We start from the raw sequence: 15,751 nt of genomic DNA on the forward strand, positions 1-15,751 counted from the left end.
TCCCAGATGAGCTGTAACTGACACACATTAATTCTTTCCAATTGCTTTCTTGCCGGAATCCATACTGATATACTAGACAGAAGGATAAGATATAGCTCTCAATTATTCTAGAGAGAGATGGAGATGTTATTTTAACCTTTTTTCTTTTGATCTCTTGTAATATGAATTGGAATATGGCTGTTTCCGTAAGGCATTCTTTAAAAAAGAAAGGCAAACATGGCGATTTCAAATTTTATTTGCAGAACTTTTACTGGGAGTCAATGTAACTCCTCCATTTGATTCATGCCCAAGCTATGTGATTTACATCTGTATCACAGCAAGTAGGAGTTATTGCTTATCACAACTTAGAAGTTGGGGGTTTTTTTAATGCAAACCCAAACGTTCTTCTTTTATGTCAGTATATAATTTGATCCTCATATCTTGCTCCTTGATCATTCAAAAAAGGCAGATCGTGAATTTTATTTTCAATATTTTTAGAAAATAATAAGAAAGGGAGAAAGTGACAGTTAAAATTTCTTCCCCCAGACCCATAAAAGCTAGAGGAGAAATTCAGGCAGCCAGAAGCCACACATTGTCAAAGGGCACCTTAAAGTCATCAGCTACATTCCCAGGCAGGCAGTGCAGACAGGCTTCAGATGTTTTTACGAAGCTGCATTACAAGGTAGCACCAAAAATCTGCACTGGGATTCGTTATGATACCTGTGCATTGCTGTGTATTTCTGGTTTCAGTCTCAGCTGATAAAAAAAAGAAAAAAATAAAGCAAGGTGTCTGAATCTTATTACAGTTAATCTTTTTGATACCTTAAGGCCAAGATCTGATGATTATTAAAAATATGTACCAGTGATACCTCCAGTGTTTTGACTAAATCCAAATACAGATTTTTTTTCTCCCTGAAATTTTAAATTATGCAGCTCTTCCCTTCAGAAGCTGCTGTTTAGTGCAATCATCCAACCAAGCAGAATGACTCAGAAAAAAATTTTGGACCTTCTTCTGCTGATATTGACTGTTGTATTTCACTAATTAAGAAAGTGGTTTCTAAGGCAGGTTTGAGTTATTTGGAGCAAATAAGATGCATGCTTTTTAAAAAGCAAAGGCAGAGTGTGTAAGGGGATCATTGGGTTAAGCAAATCAGCATTCTTGTCTCAGTCTTCTACTAGTGTCTCAGTGCTTCTCCTTTAAGAAACCTTTTGGAACTAACAGTTTTAGGTTTATTCCTGTACACTGGATAGCACAAAGAAACACCAGTCCCCTACAGTACAGTTGTCTACTGCTCCTTTTTTTTTTTGTTTTGGTTTGGTTTTTTTTGTCCTGTCCCGGCCCCCCCCCCCCCCCCCCCCCCCCCTCAGGAGAAGGTAAACTACAAGGTTAAACCACCGCCTCATTTTTGACGCAGTCCCTTTGGGACCCTTTTGGTGGGTCCCCTTTCCCAGCCAGGCACCGCCGCTGACAGGCAGCTGGAGCGGAGCCATGGCACTGTCTGTTCCACTGACCCATCCAAGGCGCACCGTACCTACTGTGCGCATGTGTTGCTCAGATGTCTTAGCACATGCTCGGCAAATCTGACATGCTCTTGATGCCTCGGTCCTATAACGTGTGTGTGAATCAACTGCGCAGCACATGGGTGGCAGAGCACACAGAGAAACCCCAAACAGAAATCTAGCCTGCATCACTGGGGAGAGAGAAAAAAGAAGTCTTATCTCTGTGGCCCCGACCAAAAGCTGATTAAGGTGTGTGAATTCCCTCCCTGTTATCTTCTTTTGATCAGTGTAATTCTCTATAAAGTACACAGGACTTTGCAGTGAACGTATCTCCAGTTCAAAGCTGGTATGTAGGCCAAATGCAAATTATAATGAATGTCTGAGCTTCTTAGCATATAAATAGTAAGACCATGGTACTACAGAGTACTAGAAAGGTAAGCCCAGGAGTTTTTTCTTTCTGTTTTAAATATTCAAATGAAGATATATATGCACATCTTTTCAAGGAAATTTATTCCATCCAGCTGTGCCCATATCTCAGACCAGAAAAAGTCAACTGCCTTCTAAAGACAGTGATTTTAATGTTGTTAGCCTTTCAGTAGGTTTTAGAAGCACAAAAAAGCTAGAAGAGAAAGAAAACTAAACCAAAACAGCTTTAAAAGACCTCAAACAACCAGGGCTACTAGACTGTTCAGCTCCATTACTGTGCTGGACTTGATGACCTTAGAGATCTTTTCCATCCTAAACTGTTCTATGATTCTGTGAAGGAAAAACACACCAGATCTAACCTGCACCCAGCTTCTCAGGGCTGGAAGCGGGACACCTGACCCTTTTCTCTGGTTATCTGTGTGTGCCAGAGGAAAACACCACATGGTGGTCCCTCATACGACTGTATATCTGACGTGTGTCATTCAGTCCTTGGAACTAAGAGGTGTACATCTGGAAATTGCTGGGCTTCTGCCATTGCCGAGAGGTTTACGTGGATCAGAGGCTGTTCTCGGAGCGGCTCAGTGAGGTGGCGGTCCCTGGCCTAGCAGCTTTCTGCACCAAGGCCGGCAATGCCACCGCTGCTGCGGACAGCAGGGCTGTACAGGGGTCTGTAATGACTGACCCACTCCCTCACACATGGGACAAGGTGGCAGGTTGGAAAGGTAAAATTTACATCACCCCTTGCCTATCTCCCACTGGCAGGGAGGGAAGTCTGAGGGAACCCGTTCTCAACGTGGTTGCCATCCTTCCTCAACCCTGGCCATGCCCAAGTGCTGCCAGCAGGGTCAAATCCTCCTGTCCTCTTTTCTAATTATTTGTCACCTCCTCTGCCCCTATTTACAGCTTGTGACATGCTGTATTGTAAAGGTGTTCCTTACTCTTTTTTCCTAAAAGTGGGAGCGAACTGCCGACTAGACACAAAACTGAGAGAAGGTGTAAGGCAGGCACGCTGGCTCCAGCTTTAACTGTACAACAATTCAAGGCTGATTTATATTTTGAACTGTCACTATATGGTTTACAAGGGGAAAAGTGTGAGTAAAGATTGAGATTTTTCTTTCTATAAATTGTGGAAGGGTGAGGGGGAAGTGACAGATCTCATTTAAAAACCTTATTGAAGTAGCCGTGTTGAATGATGGTGCCATTGCTTGTCTCTGTGTCTCACTGTCATAATGTAAGCCCTTTTATAATTAGAAGAAACCACAGAAGTCAGAGTAAAGTACAACAGATCCAGAAAGAGCTGGAAACTTAAGGAAGAAATTAAAAAAAAATCCAACAATAGACATGGGCTGGAGAAAATATTTTATTTATTTGTTACTAGTAGTTAAAATGACGTACAAAATGCTGGGAAGAAGAAACTCCAATTCTATTCAGCTACAAAATAATTAAAACTTCATTTTAAACCAAGTTTTGCTTTGTGAGACCGAGCATGAAAATACTGCAGCCTTAGGTTATATAGTCTATTGTTTTTAGAATAAAGCAGACATTTAAATACATATTGTGGTTGATATTAAATATCTCGTATAATTGTAAGTTAGCAGAACTTTCTTACTCTCAGGCAATAACTAGCAATTCATAAAAGTTCTTTGTATAAAATTTACATATTGGGGGGGAATCTGCCTCAAGGGGAGTTCCATCATGATCTGTGCACAGGCTGGTTTGGAACATAAAGATTTGTAAAACTTTTATCAATTTTCCTTCAGAATGCTAGCCTAATCTCAAATAAAGCAGTCAGTAATGTCTGAAGCTTTGCTTAATGGCTAAGGGTTCAGGGACATAGCAGTCGCTGTAAAAAACAAAGGGAGTTTTGCTGTCAACTTCACATGAAGAAAAAAAAAAATCATTCTTAAGGTGTTCCCATTTCTTGAGCAGAAACCCTAGCTAGTACAAAACTTTCAGCAATGGCTGAGATTGGCCCTTTCCCCTGCAAACCAACTCAAAAAAGTAATTTAAAGGAAAACAACCCCTGCCTATGACCAGTGAAAGTGTATTTGTATTAATAATAACATTAAATATCCTTATCTTTCTGTTTAACTATTCATGTTCCACACAGTGGAAATCTACCTCCTGTAATTCCAGATTTTAAAACTGGATTTTAAAATCCATGAAGAAATGTGTCAAACCTGCTGAGTCAGACTACACCAGATGAAACGCATTTTAATAATATCAACCAACGAGTTGCAATCTCTTAATCTTACAAATGCAGACCTCACAGCAGTGGATTTTACAGCAAAAATATATTAATTGCAGAGATGCAGGATATCACCAATAACTATGTGGTGCATTGTGCAACAGCTGGGGCATCTCCTATAATGAAGACATGCAGGATGCATCTGTGACATGCCACTCACTGTATATTTTTCTCTTTGGATGTGTTAGTAAGAGCACAATTGTCTTTCTCGGCGTTCAGTGGGCAGAAGTGCTGTCAAGATAATCACTTTGTGGCTGAGAGAGGCATCTGGTGTGAGAGAGAACAGTTACACCGAGAGCGGGTACTAGAGGGTATTGCTGCTGAATGGGGAAACTGAGTCCTGGACTATCCAAGCCTCATCATACAATTAATGCAGACCTAACTCCCATTTCACTCACACCAGTGATGTCAGGGTTGCTTTCAGGCCCGGTACTGACTCTGGCACAGGAACACGCCTTTCCTTTGGCACACACACCCCCCAAACAGGGCGGGCTGGGGTCCCGCAGGCACAGGCGGGAAGGTCCGGCAGCACCTGGTGAGCTCTTCAGCACCGGCACGAGCAGGCTGCACACCATGTGGTACAAGGTGCTGCCAGCCAGACAACATCCAGAACCCAGGAAAGCACGGGCAACACGCATGGAAGGGCTGCCTCCCACAGCCCAGGGTCCCCCTCCACAGACCAAATCCTTGGCAGGACCTCTCGTGCTCCTGCCAAACCCTACAGCCCTGACCAAGTTTAAGCTCCTAATCCTGAAGGCAGGATAACCTCACAGGTGAGATTCATCGACCTGTTGGAAGTAGCATGTCCCCTTTTATGTTTTTTCCCCCCAGATGAGAGGGGCAGTTAGCCCTTAATTTTCAGGAAATTCTCTTTACTTAGTCCAAATCCATTTTAAATGCAAGTCTGTGGTAAAAGATATAAAAAGAGGATTATTGCTGGCAAAGTTCTGCATCTCTTTTTCAACAAACTGCATGCCTGTGGCAAAGCTAAAATAACAATAACAATGCAATGTTTACTAGTCATGAATGTCGTGTCTTTTGTCTCTTGTGTGGTTATTGCATTTGCAGTCACATGATGCTTGTTTTAATTTTTGCTTTGCTCTTTATGTACTAAATTACTGCCATTCTGTACTTGATCTTGGTTAGCAAGATTTTTGTGCTGTGGTTATGTATGGTTTTTATGTATGTGTGTGAAAAAGAGGAAAGAGTTCAGATACACACAATGAAGTATGCATACTCATTGTATGTACATATAGATACCAATGACTATAAGGTACTGCATATACATATATATGTGGATATGAAGAATAACTGATAGCAGAAATACAAGACATGAAATGTTCTAGTGGCACAAGTATGGGTTTTGACTGACTGAGAGAGCCATTAGAATTCAGAAGTATATTTATAGCCTTGTATATAGTTTCTCTTTAATTTATGTAATATATGACTAGGTATATAAATTAAAGCAAAACGTAAACAGAAGACAGTATCTCTTCCTCTGTGTCTTCCTATTTATGTATCTTTCCTTTTTCTACTTCCTTTTGTACTCTCCATCTACGTACTTTAGCCTTTTGCTTTCTAACTCGCTGTAGCTCTGCTTTCCATCCACCTATAGTGGCTTTTCAGCACTCCCATGTCCCCGCATTGTTCTCCAGACATGGCTTTTGGATTGCAGTTATGGTTGGGTTTTTTTGACGAAGCATGTTACAAACTCTTGATACAGCTGCTATTTCAGTGATGGTTTTGCTATGCTTTAAACTGCTTTTTGCCTACTTCATATTTAAGAATACATTCATGCTTCCAAATATATTGTCCTCTCACTTTGATGTTCCTCTTAATACAGTAAAAGCTAATAGCATAGCAGGTGAACATTAGCAAAAGCCACAGCTCCAGTTTCCCAGCAAGCAGCAAAAATGTGAATATGCACTAGGAAACCTAATTCATGACTGCAGGTAAATAGAGTTTTTTCTTATTTCATACCTGTTAAATTTTTTTGTCGTAGTGAACATTCATATATTTGCTTGTACACTTCTGTTTTCTCCCTTCCCTTACATCGATTTTTTTCTTGGGTGGCCGGGGGGGGGGGGGGGGGGGGGGGTGTTGGGGGGGTGGGGGGGGGGTGGTGCTTGTTTTAGGTAATTCACTAGGTTCCTTTCAGTTCTGTCCAGCCCCCAAGGTATGCTAGTTCATGCCACTCACTCTCATGCTGGCAATGGCTGCATACAGTCAGAGTGCAATCACTATGTTTGTCTCCGTTTAGTCCAAGTCAATAGATATACACCGGCATTCCTTAACCCGGGTGATCCTTTTCTTCTTTCTTGGGGGCTGAAGCTCAGGGCAATTGAGTGTAACAGTCATGGTGGTGAACTTCTTGGGCTTGCAGAAGGAACAAGACTGGAAGGAGCCTTCTTCTTTACGGACATGCCTGGGGATGTAGAAGGAATTGCACTGGCCATAGCAGAACCTGTTGATAATGGTACGACTGTTGCAGCCTTCTTCGTGGATAGTTTGTTTGAGCGGTTGAGTTTTACACCAATCCCGCTTTAGGTATTTGCGCTCAGTGATGTGCAATGCCTCCTGACTAGACTCCAGCACCTCCTCAGCAGGCATTGAAGTGCCTTTTCCCCGTTCTCGATGCCTAGAGCCTGACTGCTGCTGTGTTTGCATTTGCTCTGAATCATTGGGCTGATCTTTGTCAGGAGGAGGGATAGCACCTTGAGATCCACGATTCCTCTTTCTCCCTTCTGCTGTTGGTAGCAGAAATCCCATCAGCAGACACACAGCACCAATGGCATACAGTGTGCGGACCATCCTATATGGAGAAAGTTGAGGGAATAAAGCACAGTTGTGGATTTCAAATCTCAACAGAAGCCAGGTATGCAGTAAACATTCAGTTCCATGAAACAAATGTGTGTGTGTGTGCACGCACACACTTACAAAAGATAAGCATTTAGCCTTTACCAGCTGGAAAGCCATTTCCAAATTAGCAGGTGATAAAAGCTTTCACATACAGTGACTGAAAATCAGAGGCTAAAGTAAGTCCAAACAGAATTTTATTTTGTGTAGCACACATCTTTTCCCAGCTCCTTTCCCCATGTATATTACCCTAGTTAAGAGTTCTTATTCCTTTCTTATAGCTTACTGACATTAGGAAGGTTGCTACTGACTTACACTTATGGAAGAACAGATTTTATGCTGCACAAGGATTTATACGATATAGCTACCTACAATACCAGAGCACTAAACATTTTGACTCAGGAGACGCAGTCTAGCTATGTGTTCCTTATTCAGATTCAGAAGCTCTGTACAGCTTCTTGCATAATATACATCCAGAATATAATGTGCATGCTATATCCACCTGTTGTCTGAATTACAGCATCCCAAGCTCTGTCACACTGCACCTCTAAAGTGGTCCAACCCATCTCAATGTAATGATGCTTAAGGTAAGAGACGCAAAAGACAGGCAACTAACATAAAAGAATATTTAGGTATACATTAAAAGAGATGCGTCTGTAATTTCAAATTACACTTTCTTACACATTACTCTGAATCCTTGACAGAGGTTATACAAATGCAGTCACAGTGGTCAGAACTTTCCAGATCCCTGAATTTTATTCATTATATACAGCATGATATTGAAAGGACATATGAGGACAGCAGAGTTTCATATACGACATTAAGTATCATGTAGTTTGTGCACACACAAAAAAAAATAACCACTTCAAGAAGTGCAGTAAGTGGAGACCATCAGGTTCTTCAGAACTGCATCCCTGCTCCAAACCTAATTCATAGTGTAGGAACAGCCTTTGCTGCCTCCCTTTTTCCACCATCTCTGCTGCTTCCCAAATCTCTGAGTTCTTTTGGCTGCTCAGTCAGATCAATACACCAACCAGCCAGGAAGAAACTCAGCTGTTACACTTTTCCCCCCTCCCTGAAGTACTGTGGTCTCCATGCTGTTCTGGAAAGCCAGTGATGTAGCAGTGGCAGCAAGACAGACAGATCAGCAACAAGGCTCTCAGGGGACCCTCCCTGTGGCAGCTTGGAAGAAGCCACCAGAAATGAGCAACTGCTTGCAAAAAAACTGTGAAACAAGAGAACTGTGAAGAGGCACGCGCATTAAACACCTGAGGAAGCCAGCATCTTCTGCTTGTTTGAAGGGTTGCGGTTGTATCCCTTATTTGACTCATTTCATCAGTAAGGGACAAATTTGTGTTTCAACTGAAGAGTCCTGCTTGTGTTACTACCCAAGAAACATGTGAAACCAAGGGCACAATCCTGGACGGCTCAATCCTTCTGCCTGGGACCACACAGCTAGGAGGAAAGCAGCCAAACACCAACACTTTAAGGGCCACCTAGAGACTCAGCAGAGGCTCAGGGTAAGTACCACTTGCTATAAAAGATAACTGTTAATTTCTCAGTTACTAGGTCTTTTCAGTCACACAAAGGAAATAAAAGTTACGTTATGCTGTTCAAAAAGTGTTTCTCACCGAACAGACTGGGAAACAAATTACTGGAGTGGGAAAGTTCAGGGATTTGCTTTGCCGATCCAATGTTTTAAGGGTTTGTCTACAGATAGTTAGAACACCTAGAGTTTATAATATGCATGATAAATATATGCATTCGCTTTATTCATTTATGTTTATGTACCAGTATGTCTTATGTTTGGCAGAAGCTTCAGGCTTCAAGCAAGGGGTGTTAAGAATGACGCTATTGCCAACTCCAGTGCACAGCTTGGAAGGGCTGCTTTTAATATCTCAATGAAACATAGTACAGAACATGCAATTTTAATCACTTAAGGCTCTGACACAGAACAAACAAAAAAAGTTGGGAATTCTAATTGGAGACTACAGCAGCATAATTTCAGGTGTCAGCTTGGACATTTGCTGTTTTTTCCCCATTTCTATTCCAACCTGAATGTTATTTAAACATGTTTCTTTTAAAATTTTTTTTAAAATATCTTTTTTACAAGAGTTACAAACCACTGATTATTTCCTCAAGAGACCAGAATGACTTCTTCCAAAACTATTTCTATTTCTCCCGCAACTGTATACCCATGCTGTATTTAGACAGTACTTTAATATGCACTTTATTTACTCAACATGGTGCCAGAGCCTTAAAAGAAATTAAAAAAAAAAAAGGGGGGGAAAAAAAAAAGTCATTGCATGCAATTGAAAATAAATTGATAGTTTATAAGCAGTGCCAGGAAACTTCAGGTGTTTGTTTAGTGTCCCATAACCGAGTTGAAGTTCCACCACCATATTCCTGGACTACTTTTATTTCTAAAATTGATGACCTCCACATTACTTCACCTTTTCTTTTTTTTTTTCCCCTCCCAGAAATGTGCGATTGATGACACAGTAAGGTATAGTCATGTAAAAACGAGGTGTACTTTGGGATGGGAATTTGGGGAAAATTTGATGGTAATGTTTACTATTGTAAGGTCTGTGTCCCAGATTCATGCATCTTTGTTAAGTATGTGTTTAACCCTAAGGAAATGTAAGCACGTGTCTCAATATAATCCTAAACTGGGGGAGGAAAGGTAATTTTTCACTGAGTTTGTTTCCAGCCTTGAAAGTGGAAGCTATATTACATGCTCATAAAAGAAACTGTGATTCAAATGAAAATCAGCAACTCGGCAAAAACATTTTTACGGTCACTTCCAAAACACACGTCTAAAAGTAAAAGCAATCCAATCATTTAGGCATAAATACAATTTAAACACAGACCCACAGAAGAGGCTGTGTGAACTTCATGACCCCCGCAACAGCTCTAGCAGGACCTTCTTTTAATAGCAACTCATTAAACATTTATAAAAAAAATAAATTATCTTTAAAAAATGCAAAACACAAAGGAAAATTAAGCGGTATGGCTCAGTACAGAAGTTCTGCAGCCAAAACGCAGTCCGGGCGCTCTGCACCACCTCTGGTCTCAATGCAACACATCTGCTTATGAGAGCAGAGGACACCTCTGTTTGCTTACTTTAGGAACTAGGGTGGTTCATCCGTCTATGAATTACTCTTCATGAATGTTTCCTTAACAGGTGGGGGGAGGGGGGGGGGGGGGGTATTACTGAAAAAAACCCAGAACACAAAAGAGTACAAGTAGCTAAATCAGTGTTACCATACCCAAGTTTTACCAAACAGAAATCTCTCCTGAAGTAAATGTGGTTTTCTTTGTCACAGGCATAACTCTGCAGAAGTAGTAACTCCAAATCTTGGGTAGGAGCTGTGAGGAATCAGAGTCTAAAAGTTTAAATTCCAAATTTCTAAAAAATTTTCAGTAGTTGATATTGGCTCTTACACTGGCATAACCGGAAATCCTTTTGAGATCCCTTCAAGAATCCTTTGAACAGATTACTATAACAAAAATGGTCATCTCCCACTTACTTCGTTCAGATCTAGAGAGATCTGATGGAATTAATAATTTCTTTTTTAAAGTGATAAAATACTTCAAAAATCTGTTCTTTCCATATTTCATTGCTGAGTTCTTCTTTTCATCATCTGTAAGCTCTTAGTCCTAAAGCCAAGAGTTTTATTGCTGACTTCAAACAGGAGCAGAATTGGGCCCTAACATTCATATCACCTCATATGTGGTTTATCTAGAGCCCGGGATCTCATCATCTAAAACAGATTAGAAATCTTGTGGATTAACACTAGCAACCATTCACAGAGAACTGTAAATGCTTTCAGGTTTATTATTTCATACAATTAAGCTGTAATTTTTTCGTGTATATATTTTCTGCTATAAACTAAGGATCTCCACATGTCAGTTCATAAACAGAATTTCCCTATGTGTTCCCAGGCAGTCAGAAAGTTATTACTGAAATTTTCAGCACAAAGCAACTTGTTTAAAAGAACTGGATGGGATCCTGATTCTGTTGAAACATACAGCAGAATCCTCACAGACCTCAGCAGGCCCATAATTTCATCTGTGAACCATATTTACTAGGAAAATATTATGATGAGCCATGAACTCATGTGCTTCACAGAAAACATGAAAAATAATCTGATGAAGACCTACACAAAAAAATACATGCATTTGGTGGGCTTCAAATACCAGCCAAAGGAAGAGGCAAAACACAGCCTTTGACTACTGAGAAAACTGAAGTGGTTTATGTCCCAAAGGATCGGAATAATTTTATGCCTGGCTTATTATATATGAATTACAGAAACAGTCTTATGTAATGTTTTCATAGTCCATAGGTCTGTATTTTTAAATATACAAAAAGACATAGCAATGGCAGCTCCCAGAGAACCACAATTTTTTATTTTTTAATTTTTTTTCTGAGACGAAGACAGCAAAACTAACATCTCTGGGTGGTAGAATTTGGATACGGTTTACATTTCAGGTAATTTCTTTTTGCACGTCACGGAGATGGCTTTGAGACACATAATGACGGGGGAAAAAAAAAAAAAAAAACAGGAAAAAAAAAACAACCCCGAACTTTTGACACTTGGAGAATTCCCCCTGTAAGAAAGCATGGGGCATCCTGCGGGACGACAGGGAAGCTGAACATCATGGTGGGCACGGCTGGTCCAAGCCCGAACTGGCCTTGCCCGGAGCCGCCCCTGCAGCCGGACAGCTCCGCAGCCCCGCACCCGGTTTGCCCCCGCAGCCCCCAGCCCACCCGCACGGCTCGGCTCTGGCGCGCAGCCGCGCACAGCGGGGAGCAGCGTCCGCGGGAGCAGCCGCGCACTGCTGCGCGACATCGCCGAGAGGGAAAAATAAATGGTGCAGCTCCGATTGGGGCTGAAACCTACAGAGGAGCGGAAAGCTGCGGGCACTGCCCCCGCTGTCACGCACAGCCCCGCCGCACGCCGGCGCGTTACCCCCAGGCTCTTCCGGCGCAGGGAGGCGCAGGGGGCTGGGGCGCTGGGGCGCAGGGCTGTCCCCGCCCGGAGCCACCGGGCCTGGCTCAGAGGCGGCGGTGGCTCGGACGTGACTGTCGCTGCGCCCAGGGCTCCGTGCGCATCTCACACAACGCGTGACCAAACCCCGCGTCGTTCCAGCGGGCAGCGCGAGGCAAAGGCGGGCTGGTGTGTCACAGCCCCCGTCTGCGCAAAAAGAGGTTTCCCCAGCGCTGGGTCTCGGCCCCGAAGAGAGAAACGGGCTTCACCCGCGATCCTGCCGCCGAGCGGAGCCACGGGCGGGACACCAGGAGCGCTCGGGGAGGGAAGCTGCGGCTCAGAGCAGCGGGCCGCGCAGCGCAGGCCGGCGGTATGCGGGGGTCCCGCACCGGCCAGGCCGGCCCCGCCCGGGCCAGGAGCTGCCGCCGCACCGCCCAGCCCGCCGAGGTAAGACGGGGCTGCGGCCGAGCGCGGCCTGGGCGCGCCGCGGGGATGGCCGGCGGCCGTCGGGGCGGAGAGGCCGCCGGCTTGGCTCGGCCGGGAGCGGCGCGGCCCGGCCCGGCTCCCCGTGGGCGCGGACGCTCCTCGCGGCGACTGGCGACACCGCCCGGGCCTCCCCTGCGGGGGGCGGCCGCCGTCTAGGCTTACCCCGCGGAAGACGAGCTCCCTAGAAGTGACTCCCGAGCGCCCGGGAGACAGCATTAAAACGGACGGGGCGAGCAAACAAGCGCCCTCCCGGAGGGAAGAGCCCGGCGCCAGGTCGCGCCCGGGGCCGAGAGGAGCGCGGACAGGCCGCGCCCGCGGGGTCGCCCCGCGCCGCCGCGCAACCGGGGGGGTTGGGGGAGTCCGGCCGGGCCGCGGGGCGCCTGGGGGCTGGCGGCGCGGGGAGGGGCCGCGCTTGCCGACGGATGCACGGAGCCGTCGGGCCGGCAAAACGCCCCTGGCTCCGAATCAGGTGGGAGGGCAGAGCGGGGAGGCGGCGCAGGGGAAGGCGGAGGGGCGCCGGGCGCAGTGGTGGAGCCGCGGCCCGTCACCCCGAGGGAGCCCGAGGACGCGCGGCGCTGCCCCCGGGCGCGCTGCCGGTGCAGACCCTCGGCCCCGGCGGCACACACCGGGTGTCCCGGGCAGGACGGTGCCCGCCCCGGGGGGGGGGGGGGCGGAGGAGGCGCATGTTCGACGGGGGAGCAGAGGTTCGCAAAGGCGGGCCGGGGCAGAGCCGGGGGCTGAGTGGTCTCGTAAAGGGCAGCTCAGCGGGACGGGAGGGGACGGAGCCGGCACCTGGGGATCTGCCCCCGCCCCGCTCCGCGCAGAGGCCGGGCCGGGATTTTGCCGGGTGTCGGATGGGCGCCGAATCCAATTTGTCGGGAGTGATGCTGTAGGCGGAGATGAGAGGCAGAGCTAACGGTGGTTTTGCAGTCTCCGCGCTTGTCAGGGGAGAGAGATGTAACGGTGCCCTGAGCCGCAGCGCTGCAGCGGAAATGTCGGTGTCCCCCTCGCTCCCGCCGACGGGAGGGACGCGTGTCACCCTCCGCAAAACCGAGGCGCCCCGGAGTTTTGCTAGACACCGATGAACGACTCCTCCCCTTCCCCCTCCCCGAAGGTAGGATAGAGCGATTAAAATTTTGCCTCCCACAGGGACCTGCCGGACCCGTTTGCGCCCCTGTCGTGAGTGCGCGCAGCGCGGCCCGGCTCACCTGCGCGGCGGCGGCGGCGGCGGCTCCTGGCGGGACCCGGCTCGGCGGCGGCGGCTCCTCGGCGGGGCGCGGGGCTCGGCGGGGTGCTGCCCGGCGGGTCACTCGGCGGAGCGGGTGGCGTGGGAGCCCGGAGCTGCCCGGGAGGCCATAGAGAGTGAGTCTCGGATCCTGCCTACAAATTGCAGCAGCGCCGAGCTGTCTCCCATTTAAATGTCTGCCAGCTGAGATCTGCTCTCCAAGCCCCTCCAGATCATTGGACAAGCGCCTCCAAAGCCCGTGTTATCCGCCCCCTTTAACACTTCCATAAACTTCCACCAGGGAAAGCTTTCAGTCATCCAGATAAACACTCGACTACTTTCCTCTCTTAAGAGAATCGGTGCTAAAGGTCACCACCCCAAGGAATTGTTCCTGGAATGCACGGAAAATTCACATTTTCCATCCCCATTAAAGTACGACATTTAAGAAGAGTTAACCCCCCCGCCCCCCCTGCCCTTCCGTGCACGCTGCCCGGGGCCGCGGGCTGGGCTGCCGGGGCGCTCCGCTGCCCGAGGGCCGGCGGGCCAGCGCAGCCGCCGCGGGGAGCCCCTTCCCGGCCGGCCCCGGCCAGGAGGGCGGCAGTCACCTTCCCCGCCCTCCCCGTTACAAATTACCTTCGCTGAGATTTGCCTTCTGCAAATACGCCGGGAATTGGGCAGCTTTGGCAAAAAACAACCCCACCCTGTGTGTAAGTCGTGCGGGGGCGGGCAGGGGGGCATTAAACCGTGGCTTACGGTCCGCAGCTGCGCTCATAGCTCTTTAGGAATGAGATTTTTTTTAAATTAGTATTTATTTATTTATTTGTCTCTCAAGAGGCGGGACCCCTCGGGTGGCTTCTCCCCTCCTGTCACAGCGGCTCTCAGGGGGCTGCGGGCTCCTCAGGCATCCCGCGAAGGGCTGGGGCGGCGAAGGAGCGGCGCGCCCCGCTGGGCTGAGTGCGGGGGCGGCCGGGGCCGCCCGACCGTCGGGGCGGCTGCCGGGGCAGCGCCGCTCCGCACCCGCGGCCGCCCCGCAGGCTGCCGCGCCGGAGCCCCTCGGCGAGGGGGCCGCGATGCTCGGGGCGGCCCCCGCGGGGTCCCAGGAGTCGCTCGGAATTAGGCAAAAACCAGCGGGGGCTGAGCGTCTCTGTGGAGCGAGCCCTTCGCAGCCGTAAGCGGGGCGCCGCTCCGCGCGGGGGCTGCCCGAAGCTTACCCCGAGTCTGCAGCCAGCGTGGGGCCGGGGGCATCGAGGGGCCGCAGCCCGCCCCTCCCTCGGTGCCACCCGGCCGCCCCGACCTCCCGGCGCTCGCCTCCCACGGGCTCTTCACCGCGGAGGGCTGCAGCGCTACCGGCAGTCGCAGGGAGCGGGAGCAGGCTCTGCAGTAAGCGTTGACCTTTGGGCTTGCTAATTACACCGAGGTGTTTGTCAGCTGCAGTGGGCATCACCCAGCACGAAGCACAGTGAAGCGCCCCGCACGGGACCCGGGCCGTGCAGGTGGTGCTGCCAGCCCTGCCTTGTTTTCTCCTCACTGTCCGGTGTGAATTAGTGCCTGGGGACCAAACCAGCCCTGCACCTCGGTGGCCCAGCCCTGGCAGTCAGCACCCACTCTGGGCCTCAGGGAGGCCCACGTCTCGTCTGAAAACCAGAGATTTTTATCGTCCCTGGTTTTGCAGATGGGCAAGAAGAATTAAAACGAAATCCCTGCTGCATTAGGGATGCCAGGGGCCGTGCAGGATGCCAGGCTGCTGACTTTTCACAATCACTTGGCAGCAGCTTGCTCTTTGCTAAGGTCAAAGCACAGCTCCACTTGGCACCGGTGACATAGGTGAGTGCTCAGCAAGGTAGTAAATTAGGCTGGTTGCTGTAATTCAAGCACACATTTAGCAATAACTTGTTAAAAAATAATCACTTCAATCACAGGGCAAGCAACTGTACTGTAGTGGTAGGTGGCAGCATGAGAGAGAAAATGTGTTGGTGCTCAGGGGCCACTGAAATTCGAATACAATGAAAAGGGGAAGGATTACTGGCAAAGAATCACAGC

At 47.9% G+C, this 15,751-nt stretch overlaps 1 protein-coding gene across 1 annotated transcript; it reads right to left on the reverse strand.

Annotated features, from left to right (window-relative positions):
- Positions 1-6,253: 6,253 nt before the first annotated feature.
- On the reverse strand, positions 6,254-13,880 carry GREM1 (gremlin 1, DAN family BMP antagonist). The gene is made up of 2 exons (XM_055715540.1): positions 13,695-13,880; positions 6,254-6,965 (listed from the first exon to the last, which is right to left on the reverse strand). Exon 2 carries the CDS (start codon positions 6,962-6,964, stop codon positions 6,410-6,412), a length of 555 nt encoding a protein of 184 aa, XP_055571515.1. The 5' UTR covers position 6,965; positions 13,695-13,880; the 3' UTR covers positions 6,254-6,409.
- Positions 13,881-15,751: the final 1,871 nt, after the last annotated feature.

The sequence above is a fragment of the Falco cherrug genome, chromosome 7 (assembly GCF_023634085.1).
Source record: "Falco cherrug isolate bFalChe1 chromosome 7, bFalChe1.pri, whole genome shotgun sequence".
In the NCBI taxonomy this organism is placed as follows: domain Eukaryota; kingdom Metazoa; phylum Chordata; class Aves; order Falconiformes; family Falconidae; genus Falco; species Falco cherrug.